We start from the raw sequence: 18,607 nt of genomic DNA, 5'->3' as shown, positions 1-18,607 counted from the left end.
CCCAAGTATTGGGATTATAGACATCTACCATCATGCATGGCTTTTATCCCAGTACTTTTTTGTATTTTTTATTTTGAAACAGGGTTTTATTAAGTTTCCCAGGTTGACCTCCTCTTGTTATAATCTCCTGAGTAGCTGGGATTACAGGCATATGCCACCTCTGGCAAAAATAGTGGTTTTAGTTGCAAGTTCTCTAATGACTAGTGATATTATCTGTTCTTATGTTTTTGTTGGTTTATTTAGGGTTTTTGTTTGCTTGTTTTGATACTGAGGAATGAACCCAGAGGCATTCTACCTCTGAGCTATACCCCCAGCTCTTTTTTTTTTTTTTGAAACAAGGCCCCACTGGGTTGCTGAAAGTTTTGCTAAGTACTGAGTCTTGTCTCAAACTTGCGATCCTCCTATCTCAGCCTCCCAAGAACTGTTATTACAGATGAGTACAATCATGTCTGGCCCCATTTTTTTTTTTTTCTTCAGGTTATACCCAGCCTTATAAAACTGGGATCCTCCTGTCTCAGCCTCCCAAGTACTGGGATTACAAGTGTGCTATACCACACCTGGCTTTATGTGTTCTCTTTTGAGGCTATTGTAATTGGGATGGTTTTTTAAATTTTCTTTTTGGAATATATAACCCTTTTAAAATTTAAATCAAGAAGGAATATTTAATTTTAATCTTTAATCTTATCTTTCCAAAAATCTAGCACTCTTTTGCATGCTTTTCTGGTTCCTTTTTAAAATCTTTTTCTCTCAGTAATTTTCAGAAAGAATTCAGGTAAGCCGGGCGTGGTGGCGCACGCTTGTAATCCCAGCATTCGGGAGGCTGAGACCAGAGGATCGCGGTTTGGGGACAGCCTCAGCTACTTAGTGAGGCCCTCCGCAACTCAGTGAGACCCGGTTTCAAAATAAAGAATAAAAAATAGGGCAGGGGGTATAGCTCGGAGGTCAAATACCCCTGGGTTCCACCCCCAGACCCACCAAAAAAAAAAAAAAAAAAAAAAAGAATTCAGGTAGAAGCTGGGTTGATCATTTTCTGTAAGTTCCTTTAAGGCAGATGACAATAATTGTCATAATATCCTAACCAAGTTGCTGAAATTTTAGTTCCTCATACAGCCACTAACTTTGGTGGCTGTGTTGGGCGGTACTATTTGTGTGGAGTAATGTCATTGGGAGAGGTAGACGTTGTAGAATGTGTTTATTTAGAGACACGCAGAAGTGTTAGAGGTAGTCTTTGGGAAGCTCTTGAGGCAATATCTTTGGCTGATGTTTCCCAAAGTTTTGGTACTCAGATCTGAATATTAGCATCTCCTGGGAACTACTGTTAGAAATTCAATCTTCTGGGGCCACTGCAGATCTACTGAATCAGAAACTTGAAGGAGGAGGCAGGCATTGCAGTCTGCCTGGGTATTTATTTATTATTTATTTAGCCGTACTGGGGATGGAACTCAGGGGCATTGCACCTCTGAGCTATACCCCTAGCCCTATTTTTTAGTCTTTTTATAGTTTGAAACAGGATCTTACCGAGTTGCAAAGGGCCTCTCTAAGTAGCTGAGGCTGTCTGCAAACCGCCATCCTCTGGTCTCCGCCTCCCAAATGCTGGGATTACAAGCATGCACCCCCACTTCTGGCTGCCTGGATACTTAAAAAGCTCTCCAGGTGATTCTGTTGCATGTTAAAGTTAGAGAACACTAGTTCCATCTAGGAACTCTTCAGCATCTTTCACCCCCACACTCCCAAGCCTCCACAAGTCCTCTGTAGTATATTAGGATCTCTGTTATTCGCTGCTTTTTGATTTTCCTTTTGATTGTCCCATGTATTCAATGCTGCTTTTGTACCCAGAATTTCTTTAGGTTGTTCCCTTTGTTCTTTCTTCTTGTAATTTATTCTGTTAGAAAGTTGAGTAACACGAGGTTCAAATCATGGCTCTTTGGTGGGGTTAAGTAGCCTGCTTCTCAAGTACTGGGATTACATGCTGCGCCACCATGCCTGGCACCTACATATGTTCTTCATCATAAAAATCTTAAGAAGCCCTGGGCATGGTGGCACACGCTTGTAATACCTGAGCTTGGAGGCGGAGAAAGGAGGATCGCGCAGGTTCGAAGCCAGCATTGTTGGCTTAAGAGACCCTGTTTCCAAATTTTAAAAAAAGTCTGGGAGTATAGCCCGGAAGTAGAAGGGTTTCCAGGAACCCCAGTACCACCCTCCCCCGCCAAAAAAAAAATCTTAAGCCAGGTGCAGAGGTGCATGCCTATAATACCAGAACTTGGGAGGTTGAGACAGGAGGGTCATGGGTTCAAGGCTAGCCTCGGCAAATTAACAAGTCCCTCAGCAACTTAGACACACACACACACACACATTTTTTTTTCCTAAGAAAATTTGTCAGCAATAGCACTTGATATTTGAGAATGGATAGATAATTTGTTATTGTGGGGAGGCTGTCTTATGTATTGTAGAATTTTAGTAGTATTTCTGCTATTATCTGCTAGATGCCAATAGCATACTTCCAACCCAGTTGCAATACCAAAAGTATCTCCAGAAATTGCCAAATGTCTCCCTGGGGTAACCTTCCTCCCAAAGAAAAGCACTGATAAATTGTTTCATGATTTGATCCTTTGATCTTGCTATTACTTTAATATGACATGTCACAAGGAACTGGCAGCAACTCCAAACCATCTTTTAGTAGTTAACAACAGTACTGCCTAGTTCTGGTGGTCTTGAGTCATGCATTTCATTCCCTTACCCCTTCTTTGCCTTTTCTTTTCTTTTCCTTTTGTCTGTGATTTCCCCTAAATGAAATGCAGCCCGGTAAAGCAGTGTTTGTAAGGACTTTTTACACAGGTATCGATTCAGCAGGCGTTCAGATCTCAGTGATTATAGCCATTAGTTCTAGGAAAAGAAGGCAATTTACATGTTTCCTAATTATAGTAGAGGGGAGAAATGCATAATTTTTAGCATGCTGGGAATTAAATGGCTTCCAGACTGTAGAGAGTTAATCTTCATCAGGGTAGTAGTGATTGACATGCTGGGGGATGATAATGTGTGATTCTTTTGGGGAGCGGGGGAGGAGTGGAAATTGCAGTTTCTCTACTAATTGTACTTTAGGTGTCATTTATGGCAATTTCATGTTGTCTAGACAGAGGGAAATGGTGGAGAAATTATTGCAATGGAGTCTGAGTCCACAGGAATCAGGGTGGTTGCTGAAGTCAAGATCAGGGTGGAAGGGCAAGTAGTATATCCCCAGAGGCAAATCGGTAAAAACCAAATGCTAGTAAGGGAAGCAGTTCACAATGAACCTCGGATAAAACAAAAGTGATTGTACTCTGAGCTTTGTGTAGCTTGAGGGCTGATGGTTTGTTTGGGGACCAAGCTGGAATCTTTGCCCTCCTATTTATGTAGAATCAAGAAACCTCATTGCATGAACAGATTTCAGCCAGGAAAAGCTGCCTCTGCTTCTTGTTAATAATTGCCCAGCTCACTATGCTTATTTCCCCCCTCCCAGTACTCTTTCGTAAGGCTTCATTTACTTACTCTCACTGCCTTTCTAATGTTGGCCCTAAGATTTTACTTCCTAAACCAAGTATGATAACCCACAATTGTATTCCTAGGTACCTAGGAGGCTGAGGTAGGAGGATTCCCAGGTTAGAGGCCAGCGTGGGCAATTTTGGAGACCCTGTCTCAAAATAAAAAGGGCTGGGCATGTATGTAGCTCAGTGGTAGAGCACCCCTAGGTTCAATCCCCAGTACCACAAGGAAGAAAAAAAAGGATCTTATTTTCTATTACAAGGCACAGTATTTGCCATATGCCAGGGTCAAAGGGCCTGTCACTTTTTTGTTGTTCTGGAGTTTAAAACCAGAGGATTACCTCTAAACTACCTCTAAATTCTAAACCCTATTTTATTTTGCTTTAAAGTTTGAAATGGGATCTCACTAAGTTGCTGAGGCTCACCTCAAACTCTCTACCCTCCTGACTCAACTTTCAAGTGCTGGGACTTGGGGGTGGACAGTCCCACCCAGCTGCCTGTTACTTTTTTTTCTTTTCTTCGTGGAACTAGGGAGTGAGCACAGGGACATTCTACCTCTGAGCTATAGCTCCAGCCCTATATTTTATTCTTTTTTTTTTCTTTCTTTGTGTGTGTGTGTGTGTGTGTGTGTGTGTGTGTGTGTGTGGTGCTGGAGATGGAACCCAGGGCATTCTACCTCCGAGCTACACTACCAACCCTATTTTTTATTCTTTATTTTGAAACGGTCTCACTGAGTTGCAAAGGGCCTCACTAAGTAGCTGAGGCTGTCCATGAACCACAGTCCTCCTGTCTCAGCCTCCCAAATGCTGGGATTACAAGAGTGCGCCACCACGCCCAGCCTGGCTAAATTCTTGGCTTTAAAACAAGTCTGGGAGCTGGGTGTGGTGGCACACGCTTGTAATCTCCGCACTTGGGAGGCTGAGACAGGAGGATTGCACGAGTTCGAAGCCAGCCTCAGCTACTTAGTGAGGCTCTTAGCAACTTAGTGAGACCCTCTTTCCAAATAAAATATAAAAAAAAGTTTGGGAGTATAGCCTGGAAGTAGAAAGCCAATGGGTTCCATCCCCAGTACCACCAAAAAAAAAAAAAAAAAAAAAAAGTCTGGGGGGGGTCTTTGAACAGACTCCCCAGCCTCCTGGCAAAAATGGATTTGAATACATAGTGAAGACATTCTTGTGGATCAGCTTGGTCCTCTGAGTTACATGTAGACAAAAGGAAATTTTTAAGTTATGAATTGAATTTTTCTAACTATTTTGAAATGTGTTGAGGGTATATAAGAGTTAAACAATGATAATCCGTCATTTTACAAATGTATTAAAAATAACCACACACCAAGCAGCAGAGGGTCAGACTTTCCTGGAGGAGTCTGGCTGAGTCAAGCAAGGCTTTTGTAGCTTGATACATGAGTGTGCACTGTGTATAAATTCTGTTTTCAGCCTTTTCCCGTCTGGTGTCTGTGTGATTCTGTTGTGCTCTGATGTTTTACCATCTATTGCTCATTGCCCAGAGGCATTGTGGAATACATTAATGTTTGGTAAAGACTTTGAGCTTTTCTGGTGAGAGGCATTGTTTTGAGCCTCTGAATTGTTTGTGCTTGATGATAGTAAAACAAGGTGGATTTCATACCATAGGCACTATGAGCTCTTTTTGTACTTTATCTGTTTTTCCCTGAGGTTAGCCTTTTAGCAGTGCCGTCTGCCTTGGTCCATCCCCCTGCAAGGGCAGGGATTGCCTGCCGGGCTCTGCTGGCAACAGCACATGCCCTAAGTGCACCCCCAGAACTAGGGGGCCTGCAGCGATCAGATGAGTGCCTATCATTGGATCACTTAAATGATAATTGCTAGTGTGTGAAATGGGGAGGCTTAGATGCCTCTGCTTTAAAGCAGAGATGTCAATTTGGAAATCATAATAGAGGTGTCATTTCAGAACACACAATTATTTTTTACAAAGAATAAGAACTTGTCACCTCCCCGCGCGGGCATGCGCTGCTGTGCAGATCAAGGGCTTGCAGAACAAGATTTAGAAATGAGGAAAGCAGTCATGTGTCTGAGTTTCTTTGGCCTCCTGCCCCCTAACTTCCTGTCCTCCTTTATTCCTCTCTTTCCTCGATGAGGTCTCTTTTGGCAACATACAGTCTAGGAACATCTATGGTAGTTTCCCAGGCAAGTAGCCAGCCTCTGATTTTATGACTTAAGTAGCCTGCTAGGAACCAGTCTGCACTGCATTTATCAGGATGTCAGCACTTTAACCTGAGTGGCTTAGTGACCAGAAGGATGAAGAGTGATTCAAGCAGTTTCTGAAAACTCATTCCTTTAGGAATTTTAGTGTGTTTGGACACCTAGCAACCTTATCTGAAACTCACGGGGCCAATGAGGGACAATCAGATATATTGTCTTGCTTATTCTTCCAAGTCTAGTGAGACCTGCTGATTCATTCACTTAGATATTTAGATTGGTTTCTGTTACATGTTATTTAGGATGTGAGTTTTGGAGGGGGTTAAAAAGATGACTTGGAACCAGTACTTGCTATCAAGTATCTTACAGTCCAGTAGCAGAAACAAGACATAAGTAACTACTGTACAAGGTGATTGGGAGAAGACCTCTTAAGAAAGGTACAGAATGCTGTGGGGAAGAGAGGGTAAACTGGCCGGAGGAGTCAGGTGTATGACCTTTGACGGATTTTTATGGGAGCCCTCCAGATGGAATGGCCAGATGAGTACAGAGGCGGGTGGTGAGGCAGTGAGAGCAGTGGTCTCCAGGTGTGCTCTGGACTCCGGATGATAATGTTGAGATGCCCCTGGTCTTTTCACTCTCATTCTAGCACAAACGTGCAGTGGGCTTTTCTAGAGCCTACGTGATGTGTAATGAGACTATCATTCTGGTGTTTGGATGTGTGCTTGTGTATTAATTTCTCTCTTTTGCTTGATGCAGCGGTACACACCTGTAATCTCAGTGACTTGGGAGGCTAAAGCAGGAGAATCAAAAGTTGGAAGCTAACCCGGGCAACTTAGTGAGATCCTGTCTGAGAATTAATAAAGAAGGTCTGGGGATGTAGCTCAGTGGTAGAATACTTGCTTAGCATGTGTGAGGCCCCGAGTTCAATGCCTAGTGGCCTCCTCCCCCCAAGAGAAATTCTCAGTTTTCATTTCAAATGTGGTAAATATTGACAGGTAGATCCCATATAAACAAAAGCTCTTTAGGGTCCTCATAATTTTGGTCCTGAGACCAAAAGATTGAAAACCTTTGGGCTAGAGCATATGTATATCTAAAAGGCATGAACACTTTGACTGTAAAGCTTTGATGCCAAGCTGAGGAATTTTATTTTATTTCCTATTCTCAAGAAAGCTGTTTGGGTTTGTCTCTCCTGAATTGAAATTGCAGATGCCACCTAGACATTGAAACCAGGCAGGGAGATTATTCCTTAGGCAGGGGCACCAGTGACCTTTTGGCTTCTAGAAAGAAGCAAGCTTTCCTTATCTATAGAGGCCCTAGAGTTCTGACATTGATTGTTTCCAGTGGCTACAGAACGTCTGAACATGTCCGTTTGCTTTAGGATATTGATTTCCCCTGTGATCTGACAACCAGTTGAAAGAATATCTTCAGGATATCATTTAGTGAGGAGTTGTCACTGGCTTGTTTGTTCTGTCTAGACTAGTAACCGGACTTTCTGCCTCTCAAACTCAGGTATCTGTTGAATTGAAAGTGAAAATTCTTTTAGATGATCCATCTCATCTGCCCCGAGCACTATTTTCTTTTCCAGAGTTGTCTTTCATCATTTTTAAATTGTCTTCCAAGAAGCCAGGAATGGTGGTGCATGCTTGTAATCCCCAGCATTTGCGGGCTGAGACAGGAGGATCTTGGTTCGCCGACAGCCTTAGTTACTTAGTGAGGCCCTATGCAACGGAGTGAGACCCTGTTTCAAAATAAAGAATAAAAAATAGGGCTGGAGGCATACCTTGGAGGTAGAATGCACCTGGGTACCATCCCCAGTACTGTAAAAAAAAAAAAAAAAAAAAAGTCTTCCAAGGATATAGCTTATATAGGGAACCCTTTTACAAATATTCAAAGTAATAATCAGGGAACGAATAGTCATGTTTGTATGTTGTGCCTATTTATTTAGGACTGCAGCAGGGCAAAGTATCTTTGCATGTGTGTGGTGCTGGAAATTGAATCCAGGGCCTCACAAGTGCTAACTATACCACTGAGCTATGGCCCTAACCTAATAATAGTTTCTGGTAAACCAGGTGTGATGGTGCCGGCTTGTAATCCTAGCATGTGGAAGCAGGTTTGTGGATAGCCTCAGCTACTTAGGCCATTTGCAACTCAGTGAGACACTGTTTCAAAATAAAGAATAAAAAATAGAGCTGGGAGTGTAGCTTGGAGCTAGAATGCCCTGGGTTCCTTTCCATCCTCAGTTCTGAAGGAAAAAAAAAAGTTTCTGGTGGCCTTCACCAATGCACAAAACCTTGACTTCTAGTTTTTCTGTTCTGTTTCTTAGTAACTATACTATATTGGTCAAAGAATTTCATATAAGATATTTTAGAGCAGGGGTGGCCATATTGAGCTTGGTAATAAGTCTTTTAGTTTTTAATTCTATTGGGATTGCTCAACTCTGCTTTTGCTAGGTCCTGTGTAGCGATGGAAATATGTAAATGAGCCGGGCATGGTGGTGCATGCTTGTAATTCCAGCATTTGGGAGGCTGAGACTTGAGGATTGCGGTTTGCAGCCAGCCTCAGCTAGTGAGGCCCTTTGTGAACTCAGTGAGACCCTGTTTCAAAATAAAGAATTAAAAAGAGGGCTAAGGGTGTAGCTCAAAGGTAGGATGCTCCTGGGTTCCATCCCCAGTACTTTAAAAAAAAAAATTTTTTTTCCCCCCCCCGGTACTGGGGATGAAACCCAGGGGCAGGGGCATTCTACCTCTGAGGTACACCCTTAGCTCTATTTTTCAGTTTTCTTATTTTTGAAACAGGGTCTCACTGGTTGCAAAGGGCCTTGCTAAGTAGCTGAGGCTGTCTGAACCATGATCCTCCAGTCTCAGCCTCCCAGATGCTGGGATTACAAAAAAGCTCACACACAGCTTCTAGTTTACCAGACCTGCTTTGAGATCATTAGGGTAAGTTTCCATTGAAGAAATCTTTTTTAGAATTGAATAATGCCGGGCATGGTGGTGCATACTTGTAATCCCAGCATTTGGGAGGTTGAGACAGGAGGATCGCTTTTCACAGACAGCCTCAGCTAATTAGTGAGATCCTTTGCAACTCAGAGAGACCCTGTTTCAAAATAAAGAATAAAAAGTAAGGTTGGGATGTAGCTTGGAGGTAGAATGTCCCTGGGTTCCATCCCCAGTACCTTAAAAAAAAAAAAAGTGAATATTGCTTTTAAAAATGAATGATTGCAGGCCGGGTGTGGTGGCGCATGCTTGTAATCCCCTTGCTTGGAAGGCGGAGACAGGAGGATTGCGCGGGTTCTACGTCAGCCGCACTGACTTAAGAGACCCTGTTTCCAAATAAAAAGTATAAAATAGGTCTAGGAGTGTAGCCCAGAGGTAGAAGGGCTTCCAGGAACCCCAGTACCACCAAAAAAAAAAAAAAAAAAAAGATTGCCTCTTAAATTTCAATCTTTTACCTTTATATTTTTGTATATGAAATAGCTTTATTTTCTTATTGTGAAATAATTTTAAACTTACAGAAAAGTTTAAAAAATAATACAAAGAATTCTCATATGCCCTTCATTCCCTTACTGAGTTAATGCTTTACTGCATCTGCTTTATCATTCTTTTTGCTCGATTTATATATGAATATGGCTATGCTTTATATGTTTATTGTTATATTTTCTGTATTTGCAGTTACTATATTCTTTCAAGTATTGGATATTCTTAAAGAAGTGTATAGTTTGACAGAGCAGTATGGGCTTCAGACTTTAAGAAAAACCTATATTAATAAAAGGCTTTTGAGTAATCCTCATGTATATATGTTATGATTGAAATGGGGGTTTCTTGCGAGAAAACCCCGGCGAGTTCTTGTCTACGGAGACACCCGCAGACCTCAGGAAGGGGAGTAAAAGGTATATTGGAAGCAGCAGGGAATGGGGCAAGGGTGGCCGAACACCCCCAAAGGGGCTGGAACTCTGGGTCCAGCAGCTGCCTTCAGGACAATACTTGAGAGTAGCCCAAGCCGAATTGCCTTCAGGTGCAGGCTGCTTTCTTCCAGAGTCCACCCGATCTGCCAGAAGGGAATAGAGAAAAGTGGCCAAACACCCCATAGGGGCGGTCGGAACTCCGGGGTCCAGTAGCTGCCTTCAGGGTCACTACCCGAGTGTCGCCCGAGCCAAGTGCCCATCAGTTGCAAACTACTTTCTCCCAGAGTCCACGCGATCTGCCAGAAAAGAGGTACAGGTCACCCCTAGGGGCCTGGTCAGCCATGATGTCCAGCAGAGGCCTTCAGGTCACTACTCGCCCGAGCCACGTGCCCTCAGATGCACTCTGCCTTCTCTCAGGGCCAACACGACCTGTGAGAGAGAGAACAGCTCCCCAAAAGGGGAGGGGGTCCTGAGCGGGAAAGTGACCCGCTTTTGCCATCTGACTGGCTGATGCCTGACCGCTTGCAAGTCCGTTTGTGGTTGTGGTGACTCCAAGGAGAATTTGCATAGGACATTTGCAAGTCCTTTGAAGGGTCTCCTTTCAGGAATGCCAGACTTGCTTGGTGGGTTTGTTGATTAGGAAACTCAGGATGGCTTTGTGAAGCTCTGGCCTTCTTATCTCCTGAGCCTTTGGAATTTCAGACATTTGTTTCAGGCATTTGTCTCCCCTCAGGAAACTCAGGAAATTAACTTTTTCTACTAAGGCCTTTTCCCTATCTGCCTATTTCCTTTCTATCTCCTCATGATCACACATTATGAAGCATAAGTGGTCATATTTTCCTTCTGTTTTCAGTGGATCAGAATGGCACAACCCTTGGTATACTGTACTTGGACACCACTGGTGGTAGAGAAAAGAAAAGGGTTTTTGTTTTCTTCTGTTGGAACTTCAGTGACTCTTTAAAACGCTTCTAAGCTGGCGTGATGGCGCACGCTTGTAATCCCAGCATTCGGGAGGCTGAGACCGGAGGATCTTGGTTCACGGACAGCCTCAGCTATTTAGTGAGGCGCTCTGCAACTCAGTGAGACCCGGTTTCAAAATAAAGAATAAAAAAGAGGGCAGGGGGTGTAGCTCGGATGTCAAATGCCCCTGGGTTTTCATCCCCAGACCCGTAATAAATGAATGAATAAATAAATAAATAAAAATAAAATGCTTCTAAACTGAGGTGGCCGTGGTGGCACATATCTGTAAGCCTAGTACTTGGGAATCTGAGACAGAAGGATCGCAGGTTTGTGGCCAGCCGCAACAATTTAGTGAGGCCCTCTGCAACTTGGTGAGACTCTGTTTCAAAATAAAAAATATAATAGGGCTGGATGTCCAGCTCAGAGATAGAATGCCCCTGGGTTCAGTCCCGAGTAACGCGCTCCCCACCCCTAAATTATAAATTAGAATTAAATAGCATCTTTAACCTGAATAAGCTTGGTTGCCTTCCTCAGCCCTTCCTGATTTCGCATCATCATATTGCATGATAGATCATTAAGTCAAGTCATATTTGTGGGGGCCAGAGTGGTAGGTGCACAGCTGCCATTTCTCCTACCATTTCTCATTGACAGCTTGCTGCAAGAAGCTAACACAAGGAGATTACACAGGTTGTAATCATATTCTAGCATTACTCAGTGAGGTTCCTAAGAGTGTTAGTGGTGATGTTTACTTGTCTAAAACTAGTTCTTTCTTTATTCCACACCAATTGGAGAGGTCTATTTTTACTCTAGATAGTACTTTTGGAGAATTTGTTTCATCAGTGATTTGTATATATGTGGAAATACTGTTTATTCTGATTGGCTCTCTTGAGTTGTGTGCTAGCAGTTAAAAGGCCATATGCATAGTTTGCTGGTCCCATTGTACTGTCTAGGGAGCAATTGGTGCCAGAAGACTGTGGTAAGTGGGCACAGGGGATGCATGTTCCAAAAGAACCTCATCAGAGACTCCTTAGATACAAAACATTTTGGTTCTACTCTGATTTAAAGAAGTCTTCCTAATTAAGATAGGAAGTTAGGGTGGGAAGTAGACTTTGTAAGATTCTCAAATGGGAGCTAGGTGTGGTGGCACACGCTTGTAATCCCAGCATTTGGTAGGTGAGGCTGAGACAGGAGGGTCCCTGTTTGTAAAGAATAAAAAAATGGGAATGGCAGTGTAGCTTGGAGGTCGAATGCCTCTGAGATCGATTGAGATATCCCTCTCTCTCTCTCTCTCTCTCTCTCTCACACACACACACACACACACACACACACACACGATTCTCAAATGGAATCATTAAAATTTAAGTTATGTAATTCAAACTCTTCCAGTTCAGGAATCTCGGTTACAGCATCCCTCCTAAGTCATCTCTTCTCAGTACTGTCACTGCCTTGACATAGCAGGTGACAAAATTTGCCCCCTAACTTACCAGTCATTTTCTAGGCAGAAGTATTTAAGATGGATATCTTTTGGTCACACTGTAAGATGCTTTTCGTGAAAGAATCTCTGCTTTACTGAGCAGCTGTTTGGAGGGTAATACAACAGGGCTCAGAGAGACTCAGGACTAACGCTGGAGAAGTTTGGGATGGAACAATCTTCTAGGTTTTCTAGTGCAGCCAGCTGCTCTCAGATCTTGTTTTCATTCTCTAACTCCCACACAAGTCCCAAGGAACTAGTTTATTCGTAATAAATACTATGTAAGATGACATGGATTGATCAAAAGCAGGAAGTCTGGTGTGTTATTGCATAGTCGGGTGATTCTAAATAACAATAATGTACATTTAAAAAACTAGAAGAAAGTATTTTGACAGTTTTCATTATCAAGAATAAAAATGTTTGAGTAGGTATGTCTAATCTGATTTAAATATTATACAATATATCCATATATTGAAACATTATACAGTACCCCATTAATATGTACAAATTTAGATGTTTGTGTCAATTAAAAAGAAGTTTTTATAAAAGATGACATAAATGTCTGAATAGAGGCTCAAAATTTTGCTTTTCTTTTCTTTTTTTCCCCAATCTGTACCTTTCACCTGTACTATCTCACACAAACATTTTGCTTTTCTTTTCTTTTTTTCCCCAATCTGAACCTTTCACCTGTACTATCTCACACAAACATTTTGTATTTCAAAAACTTAAAGACATCCCAACTGGAAAAAAAAGTTATGCTTCTTAAACTGTGTCACACAACTACAATATGTGTCCCAATTTCCAACACATTAGAATGTGGTAAAAGTGTTTTAATGAAGTGTAGGATGAAGTGTAGGATTTCTGTTGCATAGAGATATATTATTGAAGACTCAAGTGTTCAGCTAGAGAGATGTATTTTATTGTTTTCCTCTTTTTCATTGGTTATATTGTGTTATCGCCATCCTGTGGCAGGATTGTTTCAAGTGTGGGGCTATAGACCTCCTCTATGTAGAAAATATTGTCTAGCTGAGCGTGGTGGCGCACGCTTGTAATCCCTGCGCTTGGGAGGCTGAGACAGGAGGATCGCACAGGTTCGAAGCCAGCCTCAGCTACTTAGTGAGGCTCTCAGCAACTTAGTGAGACCCTGTTTCCAAATAAAGTATAAAAAAATAGGTCTGGGAGTATAGCCCAGAGGTAGAAAGCCTCTGGGTTCCACCCCAGTACCAAAAAAAAAAAAAAAAAAGAAAGGAAGGAAGGAAAGAAAGAAAGAAAGAAAGAGAAAGAAAGAAAGAAAGAAAGAGAGAAAGAAAACATTGTCTAACAGGTGGTTGTCCAGGGCAGGAAAGGTTATAAGCCAGGTTGATGGGGCCTTGGCTGTATGTGTTCTGTAGGCTATCATGGGAAATGCTGCCATGGGCCAGTTGCTGGGATAAAGCGACTGCACGTGACTATACCTAAAGCCAGCTGGTTTTAATAACACTGAATTGAATTAACTCAATTGGAAAAGATTGGTGGCTGCTGTCTTTATCCTGCAGCTCTGCTTTAAGAGTCTGGCAGGGAGCTGGAGACTTGTTTCTGGGAGAGTCAAGCAAAATTCTCCTGGAGAGGAAAAGTATGCTATTTATTTTCTGAGACTACATCCTTTATTGTATTGTATTTATTTATTTTTTTTACTACTTCCTTTACAATGTGTTCTGTGGTAGGAGTTTGATTGGCTGCCAAGGCATGTATGAGTTAGGAAGTAGTGTGGCAGACCAGGGAGCCCCTGGGCCATGTTTGTCAGATATGCTTAATTGGCCCTGATGTGTGAGAAGAAGAGAGGAAAAAAAAAAAAAAAGTGGTAGCTAAAATTTAGCAATCAGAAAATTTCACATAAAAGTCCAGATTTCTGGCTTCCTGTAAGGAATCTGAATAGCCAGTAATACCAAACCCACACTGGTTTGGTAGCAATTTGTTTTGTTCACCGTGGATACATATAGTAAGCACTTGTTCCCTGCCAGGAAGGAATGTCCTCCCTGGGAAGTTCTGCAGTACACCAAAGAGGTATGAAGCATTTTTTGCATTAATATAGGCCTTCACTGGAGTTATAGAATTATCACTTAATAACTATGTACTATACAGAGTATATAGTGCACTATACCAAGTATACAGGTCTGTATACTTTTTTTAGGCCTTGTGTTCTCATGCATGTAAAAATACCTGTCTTTAGGTTGTTATGAAGTTTAAATAAAGAAGTACATATGAAATGCTTAGTATATTACCTAGCTTCCAAAAAATTTCAATAAAATGTGCATCACACACCATCAGTTGAATTTATGATTAAACTAGGTAAAATAAAGAAAGGCGTTTGTCAGTTGTTAAGAGAGTCCCAGGAGTATTTTTTCTCATAAAAAGGGTATATAGGCAGAGCAGAACGATTAGAAGACAAGGGGATGTGGATGATAATGGCATGGAAGAACTAAGTGCCAAGGTAAATGTTGGCACTATCTGGTAATCTCTGTGTGCGCCTAATTTTTCCCTCCTGTGTTGCTCCCAGCCTTTTATTTGTCTACTGGAGGTAGTGCAAATAGAAATAAGATGAGTTCATTTCTCACTGAAGAACAGTATTCAGCATAATACAGTAGTTGCATCCACTGTAGGAGCTCTGTAGCTCTTCATTTATTTATGGCTCTACATACTTAAGTTTGTTAGAGGGTATGCTCCTAGATAACAGTGTTAGCTGACTGCAAAGGGGGATGTTATTTATCTCTCCCCCATTTTCCCTTATGAATTACCTCTGAGTTGGTATTTGACAGGGATTATTGCCATTTTTTTAATCTCTGCTAGGAGGCTGCTGGAGTCTTCTCTCATTTCATTATCCCGTTATGATGGAGCAGGATCCAGAGAGCACCCAATTTACCCAGACCCAGCGAGGTAAGGCCAAAATGAGAAATGGCACTAGGTGGGGGGAGGGGCGGCCCTTGGGGTTGCCAGGCTGTCGGAAGCCCCATCCTGTGCCTCTCTGGTCCTGGTGCTCTTTTATTCTTCAGTTACAGTTTTGAGACAGGTGGTTCAGGTGATTGGGAATAATTGCAGGTAAGTGAATAGCACCTCTGGTGGCTGAGCTCTTGTCCTTGGGGGGCTCACTTCTGTCAGAGGAGACACCTGTGGAGGCCACAGGCCATCACAGCGTATTCTCTCTTGCTGGCCTGAGAGGCTATTGCCAGTCAGATGGACAACCAAAAGAGGAACTGAAGTTATTGTTATCATAGTTATTATTTATAGGGAAAACACAAACGAAGGAGGTAAAACCCTATTTGCTGTCATTTGAGAGGGCATTTTGAATGTCAAAGGACAGAAGTCAAGCTCCTTCAGTTACTGAATTTTTGGAGACTACCTGAAGGAAGAGATGAATGAAAAAAGAATAACTGAATGAAACACATTGTCATTTTATTAAAGTGCTTGATTTTACTTATCAGAAGTCATTTTAAAAATGTTTTAAGAGAGCCGGGCGTGGTGGCGCATGCTTGTAATCCCCGCGCTTGGGAGGCAGAGACAGGAGGATCGTGCAGGTTCGAAGCCAGCCGCGCTAGCTTAAGAGACCCTGTTTCCAAATAAAAACAATATAAAATAGGTCTGGGAGTGTAGCCCTAAGGTAAAAGGGCTTCCAGGAACCCCAGTACCACCCCCCCCCCAAAAAAAAGTAAGAGATTAAAAGTTTTTTCGAGAACCCATCTTTTCCTTATGTTGGTAACAGAATCAAGGATGGGATGTTGCACTGTTGTATAATGTTTCTCTGTAAAGAGCAGCTCCTTGGAGTTGTTATTGCTGGATTTATTGACTCTGGTAGTTGTCAAAAAGGAGTAACCCGAACACAATTTAAATAAGGACAGAGCACATTGTGAGGCTTTATCAAAAGAAAAGGGTAATTTATGATGGGGAGGTGTTGGAGCACATTAGCAATATAGGTCAAATAAACCTACACGAGCTTCATTCTGGATTAAGACTTTTAAATCCAGCCGGGTGTGGTGGTGCATACTTGTAATCCCAGTACTTGGGAGGCTGAGACAGGAAGATTGAAGGTTTGCTGCCAGCCTCAGCTACTTAGTGAGGTCCTCTGCAACTTAGTGAGACCCAGTTTCAAAAGTAAAGAATAAAAAGCTGCGTGTGGTGGCACACGGTTGTAATCTCAGTGCTTGGGAGGCTGAGCCAGGAGGATTGTGCAGGTTCGAAGCCGGCCTCAGCTACTTAGTGAGGCTCTCAGTAACTCAGTGAGACCCTTTTTCCAAACAAAAAATATAAAAGAGGTCTGAGAGTATACTCCAGAGGTAGAAAACCCCTGGGTTCCATCCCCAGTAGCACACGTGCGTGCACGTGTGTACACACACACACACACACGCGCGCGCGCGCACACACACACACACACACCTAAATAAATAAATAAATAAATAAATAAATAAATAAAAATACGGCTAGGGTTGTGGCTCAAAGGTAGAATGCCCTGGGTTCCATTCCCAGTACCAACCCCCCCCCCCAAAAAAAAAAAAAACCTTTTAAATTCACCTAGAAATGTCTTCAGTGAAATTGATTCTAGGACTACTTAATGATTTTGTTGTTGCCACAGTTATGTCTTGAAATTTCACATTCTTTCTGAGATACTAGTGAAAAGCTTTTCTGTTATCCTCTTCCTTTTCTACATCACAGAAATAACAAATCTAAGGATCAGGGAACATACGGATTGATGACTTTAAGCATGCTTATAGTCCCAATACTTGCTTAGGAGGCTGAATCAGGAGGATTTCAGGTTCAAGGCCAGCCTCAGTAATTCATCGAGGCCCTTCAGCAATTTAGGGAGACCCTGTTTCAAAGTAAAAAATAAAATAGGGCTGGAAGTATAGCTCTGAGGTAGAATGCCCCGGGTTCAATACTTAGCACGCAAAACAAACAGCAACAAAAAATAACCTAAAAAGCAAGCAAAGCTGGCCATGGTGGTGCCTGTAATCCCAGTTGAGTCGGGAGGATCATAAATTGAAAGCTAGCCTCTCAATTTAACAAGAACCTGTCTTAAAGTTGGAAAAGAAAAAAGTAAAATGAAAGAATGTAGCTCAGTGGTAGAGCACCCCTGGATACAGTACCCAGTACTGAAAAACAAAACAACTAAACAGGTAGGCAAATTAGATAATGGTTTACGTTAGCTTTTACTTACATTTGCAAATTATAGCCCCCTTACTAATGGAAGGAGATTTTTTGTTTGTTTTTTGTTTTTGTTTTCTTACATGAATCAAATACTTTGAAACTCAGAGAGAAAGCTTCTTTCTGTGAACCAGAAAGGGAAGTCTCACCCCCAGAAGTTTTAGCCTGACAAAGGTCAGCAGTAATTCTTTAAGACCATTATTTGTCCTCCTTCTATGTAATCTACTCTCATCAAAAGCATCATAGTTTGGGTATTGGTATTTTCACATTTTCTCTTTGAACACAAATAAGTGTTTTTGGAGGAGAAAGTGTTTCTTCCTTAAACAAAACCTAAGGATTTAGCTAAGCACTTACAATTTTTACTTGGCACACTTAAAGGTTATTTGATGGTTTTCTGTCTCTTTTGGACAAAGATGATTGTTGCTGCCTCATTACCTGTTGCTTAATTTCTTTTTACTCTTAGAGTACACCCTATATTCTATGCATAGGTCAAAGCCTTTGTGCCCTCTCCCTGGCATGTAAAAATTTAGCTTCTGTCTAGATACCTAAAATAATGAGACTAAGATGTAGAGATCTCTTTCCTTTCCTTCTATTCTTTTTTTGTAACTATTGATACATAGTTTCTTAGTTTAGGGACTTCCTGTTCTAGTGAAATTAAGCAACTTGGGTTACCTAGTGCTGAATTATGTCCCCACATAAGACAGTCTTTATTTATTTTCAGCATCAACATTATTTCTACCATCATCACCAATAATATTATAATTTTCCATTATTTATGGTAGGCTATGAACTGAGAAATAAATTTATTTACACGGTTACTCTTCAAGAGCAGTTCCATAAAAAGGATGTTCTTTTTCTTCTTCAAACTTTTCACCTAATACATTCTTTTATAGTCTGATTGGCTTAACAAATAACCAATGTTTGGTTTCTGCTGAAAATTTTCTGTATATTTGGTAGTTATAAGAACAACTCAAGAGCATTGACTTCTGTCTGTGAAATTTTGGTATTCTGTGATTCGTCCTTGTAAAATGCATGGAAACAGGGGCCCAAATGGGTAATGAAAATTCCAACAATTGAGGATTTGATGAAATAGTTTTTGTACTCTTGATTATTTTGCCCAAGCATTTCTGACTCACATGTACCCCTGCTATACAAACATAAATTGTATTCAGTGATGCTCAGTGTAGCATATTATTCCATATCACAGGTGTGTGTGTGTGTGTGTGTGTGTGTGTGTGTGTGTGTGTGATTGGAGATTGCATTCAGGGGCATCCTACCTCTGAGCTATACCCCAGCCCTATTTTATTTTTGTTTTTGGAACAGGGTCTAACTAGGTTGATGAGAGTCTCACTATTTGCTGGAGCTGTCCTCGAACCTGCAATCCTTCTGTCTCAGCCTTCCAAGTATT

At 41.7% G+C, this 18,607-nt stretch overlaps 1 protein-coding gene across 5 annotated transcripts in view; it reads left to right on the top strand.

Annotated features, from left to right (window-relative positions):
- Nucleotides 1-18,607, top strand: part of AMBRA1 (autophagy and beclin 1 regulator 1) — a gene marked incomplete at both ends in the record, with an annotated part of 202,250 nt that overhangs the window by 32,422 nt on the left and 151,221 nt on the right. For 3 of the 5 annotated variants that reach the window (XM_080705351.1, XM_080705350.1, XM_080705349.1), the window contains one exon: nt 14,854-14,940. The exons of the other annotated variants lie outside the window; for them this stretch is intronic. In XM_080705351.1, the coding sequence (XP_080561477.1) occupies nt 14,854-14,940 (87 nt within the window). The remainder of the gene's footprint in view (nt 1-14,853; nt 14,941-18,607) is intronic. 5 annotated transcript variants of the gene reach the window in all.

The sequence above is a fragment of the Muscardinus avellanarius genome (assembly GCF_963383645.1).
Source record: "Muscardinus avellanarius genome assembly, chromosome: 1".
Lineage (NCBI taxonomy): Eukaryota > Metazoa > Chordata > Mammalia > Rodentia > Gliridae > Muscardinus > Muscardinus avellanarius.
This window is presented reverse-complemented; position numbering and strand designations above follow the sequence as displayed.